This window comes from Antrostomus carolinensis, unplaced genomic scaffold (genome assembly GCF_000700745.2).
Source record: "Antrostomus carolinensis isolate BGI_N321 unplaced genomic scaffold, ASM70074v2 scaffold8441, whole genome shotgun sequence".
NCBI classification, from domain to species: domain Eukaryota; kingdom Metazoa; phylum Chordata; class Aves; order Caprimulgiformes; family Caprimulgidae; genus Antrostomus; species Antrostomus carolinensis.
Window position 1 is genome coordinate 1 of NW_010296274.1, and position 5,979 is coordinate 5,979.

The 5,979-nt window shown below is 48.7% G+C and overlaps 2 protein-coding genes across 2 annotated transcripts in view; one reads left to right on the forward strand and one right to left on the reverse strand.

Moving 5' to 3' along the window:
- Window positions 1–8: 8 nt before the first annotated feature.
- CDCA3 (cell division cycle associated 3) lies at window positions 9–2,279 on the forward strand (the record flags this gene model as incomplete). The annotated part of the gene is made up of 3 exons (XM_010178220.2): window positions 9–42; window positions 1,608–1,729; window positions 2,139–2,279. Coding segments are annotated over 3 exons (297 nt in total), but the record flags the coding sequence as incomplete, so codon positions are not given.
- Window positions 2,280–3,736: 1,457 nt separating this feature from the next.
- Window positions 3,737–5,979, reverse strand: part of GNB3 (G protein subunit beta 3) — a 5,322-nt gene continuing 3,079 nt past the window's right edge. Inside the window, exons 8-10 of the mRNA XM_010178219.1 lie at window positions 4,981–5,197; window positions 3,882–4,147; window positions 3,737–3,848 (exon numbers count right to left, since the gene is read on the reverse strand). Coding sequence (XP_010176521.1) covers window positions 4,041–4,147; window positions 4,981–5,197 — 324 coding nt within the window. The 3' untranslated portion in view covers window positions 3,737–3,848; window positions 3,882–4,040. The remainder of the gene's footprint in view (window positions 3,849–3,881; window positions 4,148–4,980; window positions 5,198–5,979) is intronic.

Below are 5,979 nucleotides of genomic sequence, written 5' to 3' on the forward strand. Positions count from 1 at the left end.
CGGCCCGGCCCGCCCGCCTCGCCGGGCCTGGCTTCTCCTCAGGTAAGTGCCGGTGCCGGGGGCCGCACGGCCCGAGGCGTGAGCGGGTCAGCACCCCCGGGTGCCTGTCCCTCCCCCGGGTGTGCTGCTTGGAGACCGTGCCCGTTCCCGCAGCTCAGCTGTCTGCCTCGGGCTCGGCCGTGGGGCTCCTGTGCTGGTTTTGCTAGGACAGGGTTAATTGTCTTCTTGGTAGCTAGAATAGCGCTGTGCTGTGGTTTCAGTGTGGGATTTGTTATGAGAAGAATGTTGATAATATACTGATGTTTTCAGTTGCTGCTGGAAGTTAAAGGCCTTTGGGTTTTGCCACCCGGAAGGGGGGAAGCATGCTAATTAGCAAAACACGAACTGGTATTTGGATATGCCACTGAGATATTCCATATCATGTCATGCTCAGTATATTAATGAGGATTGACCTGGAAGCTGGGGATTCTTTCGGGGATTGCTCAGGCTCACTCTTTCTGGGATCACTGGTTTTGGGACTGTCTCTGCTCTGGGATTGCTGGTTGGGGACAAGCTGGGCATCAGTCGGTGGGTGGTGAGCAACTGCACTGTGCATCACTCATTTGTATATTCTGTTATTACTGTTATTATTTTATTTCAATTAGTAAATAGTTTTTATCTCAACCCATGCATTTTCTCACTTTTACCCTTCTGTTTCTCTCCCCTGTTCCCTGGAAGTTGGGGAAGAGTGTTTGACTGCAGCCAAAGGAGTGAAACTACCACAGCTCTGCAGCCAGGAAGCCCCTTTGGGATCTCTTTTTTTTATCCAAATGATTCTGTCAGAAGTTGAAAAATTATGGTTTCAATTAGTAGTCAAATTCAAGAGGCAAATGTACCTTTTGAAGAGGTAAATGCCAACTCTTCCCCTCTCTGAGACAGTCTTGTAGTCATGGAAGCCTCTTCAGTGGGACTTTGGAGTTTCTCCTTGGGAAGAGCTGTGGCATGATGGTGGGAAAGACATTGACGTGCTGAATGCTGAGCATCTTTAATCTAGACTGCGCTTCAGAAAACTTGCTGAGCATTCCTCCTATGAGGAGAGGCTGAGAGCTGGGTCTGTTCAGCATGGAGAAGAGAAGGCTCGGGGTGATCTTATTAATATGTATAAATACCTGAAGGAAGGGTGTAAGGAAGGAAAAGCCAGGTTCTTTTCAGTGGTGCCCAGTGACAGGACCAGAGGCAATGGGCACAAACTGGAAGACAGTGGTGTTTGTCTCCATCTGAACATAAGGAAATAATTTCTTTTTTCATTGTGAATGTGACCGAGCACCAGAGCAGGTTGCCCAGAGAGGTTATGGAGTCTCCTTTTTTGGAGATATTAAAAAAAACCACCTGGACATGGTCCTGGGCAGCTGGTTCTAGGTGGCATTGCTGGAGCAGGGGGGTTGGACAAGATGTCCTTCAGAGGTCCCTTCCAACCTCAACCTTTCTCTGATCCCTTTACTTGGAAGTCCTTGGGTAACAGTCTTTGTGCAGGCAAGCAAGCTAGATCACAAAAGCCAGGAGGCATTTAAAATCCAGGACCCTCCAGCCTTGTTGTGACACACTGATGTGTTTCCTTCTGTCACTAGGGAGCAAGCCCGTAAGACGCAAGACCAACAAGAAAATCATGGCAGCATCTGGTGGAACAGGCCGCTCTCCCCTCAGCATCCTACAGGATGATAATTCCCCCAGTGCTCCCGCCTCTCGCCAGGTAAAGCTTAATGAGTCATCCTGTGGGAGGGAGAATGATCTGGGAAAAAAAACCCAACCCAAATCCTTCAATTTGTGTATTTTGTAGGGCCCCACTTTGGAACTGTGGCCTCCTAGGCCTGTAGAGCCTGGTGACTTCATAAGTATTTTTCTGTGGGTCAGTCTTTTCCCTAGATGCCTCTGAGTCTTGCTCAGTGTCTGTATCTTTGGCCTTACTGTTGTATTGCCTGTTTTGGTGCATCTTTCCTCTGTAGGCTGTAGAAAGAAGTCCATTGCTCTCAGATGTTCTCACAAGAGAGCCAAAGCTGAATGGCCTGAAAATGGGCTATGTGTTCCACTGAGAATTAACCTAACCCTCAGTTAACTTGTCTTTTACACTGTATGTTTGGCTTTTTTTTAAATTTCTCAAGGGTAAGAGACATGTATTGGGAGAGAACCTTGGTGAGAAGAAGGAAGTGACAGTGGATCTGAGCAGGACCCTCAAATCTGGGAACTGTGCTTGGAGTGACTTGAACAAAGAGAACCAACAGTGTCCTTTTGTGGAGAACTAGACTTCCTTTTCCAGGATCTTGCTGTAATTTGCTTCTATGTTTTGAGAGCCTTCTAGGGGTGAGAAATCCTGCCATAGACTCAAACTCCAGACTTGGGTTCATTTTTTTCACCTGTCCCTGTTGGGGAAAGAGCACACACTCTCTCCTAGCTTTGCATGTCTTATGTACAGTACAGACTTTGGCTCTTCTATTGTATATCAGCTGTATTGACTTACTGTAGAGTTCTTATCTGGAGAAATAAATATCTAATAAACCTTTGGTGACTGGATCTGTGTCCAGTAGGAGTCCCCTGCTTGCCCAGTGCGATGTTTTCTTTGGTGACAAGAATTTAGGAATAAATAGTTCAGCCTTCCACTAGCCCTAAAACTTGGCTCTGGCCCCTGCCTGTAACATCTCACCACAGACCTGTGCTGAGAAGGGTCTGACCTTGAACCCATGTGCTATGGACTGAGCTGGGAGGTTGCAGTGCTGTGCAGGAGACTGATGTGTCTGGTGCTGGAGTTCTGCTGCAGCTACACAGGCCTCAAACTCATGTATACAAAGGACTGTAGCCTGGTGCCGGGGTTTTACATGAGTGAGAGCCAAAATAGGATGAGATAGTATTGTGCATTAATATCTTGACCTGTTGATAAGTCACTACACCTTCTTGACCTTCAAGTCTCCCTAGCAGAGCTATGAGCCAACAACTGGAATAGGGGCTGAATGTAACAGCTGTGTCCTGTAATTGAGTTCAAATCTTCAAGGTTTGCAAGGATGCATTTTCAGCTCCCTATCCCAACTCTGGAGCAGTAACCTTCAGGACTAACAGCTTCTTCTCAACTAAAACATGTGAGGAACACCCTCTCCTGTGACTGCAGCAGAGCAAGGCCCTACAGCTGAAATGGTTGCTGGGTGGGGTCAGTGGGCAGTATTCATAGGGGGAGAGTCATGTTTGAAGTAGCTCATTGCAATGCTGGAAAGAACAGAGCCTGCAGTGCTTATGTGAACTTTATTTGCTTGGGCTATGAAGATCTATAACAGACTTGAAAACAAGGGCTGATGGCTACTGGTTAGACAGGGTCACCACACAGTGCAGGAGTGAGGCAAAAAGAGAAGGAGTAGCAAGAAGCAGACAATAAATAAGAATAAATATAATATTCCCTGGTGTTCTGGCAGGTCTGAGGGCCATCTTTCCCCCATTTTTGCATAAATAAGACTTGAGCTAAGTCTTCCCCAAAGGAAAATGAGCCCAGTTTACACTAGCTTTTTGTCTGAGGTTGCATGATAGGAATCTCAAACCCAGTACATCTCTGAAGCTGTCTGCAGGGCTGTAGGACAGCTGCATGGAGAAGCTGGCAGAGTTAAATCAGGGACAGAGCTTAGCCTGGGATAGAGGTGTTGGGTGAGGGGTCCTCTGGAGGATGGCTGTCAGTGTGGGAAGAGGTCTTTGAAGGAAGATGCAGGGTGTCTGATCTGTACTGTTGAGTCCTGAGATGTAATTAACAGTGTTTTGCAGGTCTTTAAGCCTGCACGAGGCTGGAAACTGCTGGGCCTGTTTAGAGGTGGAGAGAAGGGCCAGTGTGTGTGCTCCTGCTCCCCAGCTCCCCTGCTCCCCCTCCCTGCCCTCTCCTTTCCCTTTCACTCTGGGAGACCCCTACAAGTGACCTGTGTCTAGAGACAAGTGGGAGTGGTAGGTAGGCGTTTCTGTTGTGTTCAGCTGGCAATGCTGGTTGTGTGGGCTTGGGCTGTGGGCCGTTCTGCTGCTGCTCTCTACTGCTGTCCTCAGTTCCAAATCTTGAGGAAGCTGTCCCAGGAGCCAGTGGCCACAGCCATGCCATCTGCTGTCACCCCCAGACAGCTCACTCTGTTGTCATGGCCAGAAAGGATTCCTATGGGAGAAAGCAGAGAGGTCAGGTAAAGAAGCAGGGCCCGGGAGAGACGAAGGGGTAGACCAGCTGAGGACACGCGTCGTAGGCTGCGTACCTACACCCCTGTGTATTGCCCTGTCTGTTCCAGCACAATGTGTTACAGTCAGTGTGTGTCTAATAAGAATAAACATGCAGAAGAACGTTTGTGCATGGCAGACAACTGCCACCCATGGGACTGGCCAAAGAACAATGTTCTTGGGAAGGTCTGGCTAGCTGAATCCTTGTACAACTGCTCTCTCCCTGGAGCGATGGTAGGATGGCATCCTTCATAAGACTGAGAAATAGCAATGCTGACAGTGGGCTGCATTATAAGTTTTCAGAGGCTTGGGGCCACATCTGAAAGAAAAATGGCATTTGGGTGTGTTCTGTGTATGAGCATCACAGAGTATCCAAAGATGTCTGATGGAAGCCCAGGTCCACACTCAGCTTGGTGCCTGGCCACCAAGTGGCACTGTGAGTAGCTGGAACTGGCAAAGGGCAGAGGCTAGGAGAAAGTAGGAGATACTACTGGTGCTTCTGAGCAGTTTTAGCTAAGAGGAATTTTAATGCTCTTTTTCCCTCTTGAAACAACGTTGTTTAAAGGCTTCACTTCCTTAACATTAAAACCAATAGTTTTTCTGCGCAAAAGAGAGTTGTACTAGTTATGGTGTGCTCCTTAACTGCAAGGAAGCTTTGTTGGGTTTCAGTCAGTATAGGATGTGTCCCTTTTAGAAAAAATAAAGGCGTTTTCCTTGCCTTGGTAGGGACAGAAGACCTTGCAGGCAATGCAAGAGGGACCTCCAGGGGCCACTCACCCACACGCTCTGCTTTCAGGGAGTCCCAGATGTTGCAGTTGAAGTCATCATATCCAGCAAGCAAGAGGCGCCCGCTGCGGGAGAAGGCGACTGATGTGATTCCGCAGATGATGCTCTCATGAGAGTACACGATGAGCTCCTGGTCCGCCCGGAGGTCAAACAGACGGCAGGTGGCATCATCGGAGCCGGTGCAGATGGCTTCACCGTTAGGGAAGAACTGAGGAGGGCACACACCAGATTTTAATCAGGCTGTGCCTCACGGATTTCCTCTGCCTCCCTGCTGACCACCAGGAAGCCATGGAGGCAGGAAAACCCAGTGAGACAAGGCACTGGATCATAAAAGTTGAGTCTGCTGAAGGGAGAGACTAATGTTTCTCCTAAGATCTAATAAACCCCTTCCACCTCCAGAAAGCCAACGACCTAGATGCTAGAGCTATTGCAAGATGTCCCAGTGCTTCAGGAAGGATTATGATCTCTTTAACTCCAGCTGGTAGTTTGGGGTTTGATAAGTGCCCACCCAGTATCCCCCAAATGGGGTCTGGCATGATTCAGAGCTACAAGAGCTTTCCTCTGTCTGATCCTTGTACTCCAACCTTCTCATACACACTCCTTTTCTGTGTCCTTGCTTTGAGGAGCAAAAATGAGCTCCTCAGGAGCTGGTATGGCAGAAAACCATACAGCTGTCAGGGTATATGAGACAGCTTGTCTCACCTGACAGGTGAGAGAAGCTGTACGAACTGAAGTCAGTGGAGGGTGGCTCAAGCAGCAGCCGTTGCAGGAAGCTGGCAGACTCATTTGGTTAGCCAAACGGGATTAAACGGACACATTTCTTGTCCTGCCACCTCTAGGGCTCTGGTTTGAATCCTTGCCTCTGAGGGGGATACTTGCCCACAAACGTCTGTGCTGCCTCCTGTGAAGATTTCATCTTCAGAAGATCTCCCTCTGATCCCAGGTTCCCACCTCTGCTGGCTGGAGCTGAACAAGACCCTCAGCTGAGTT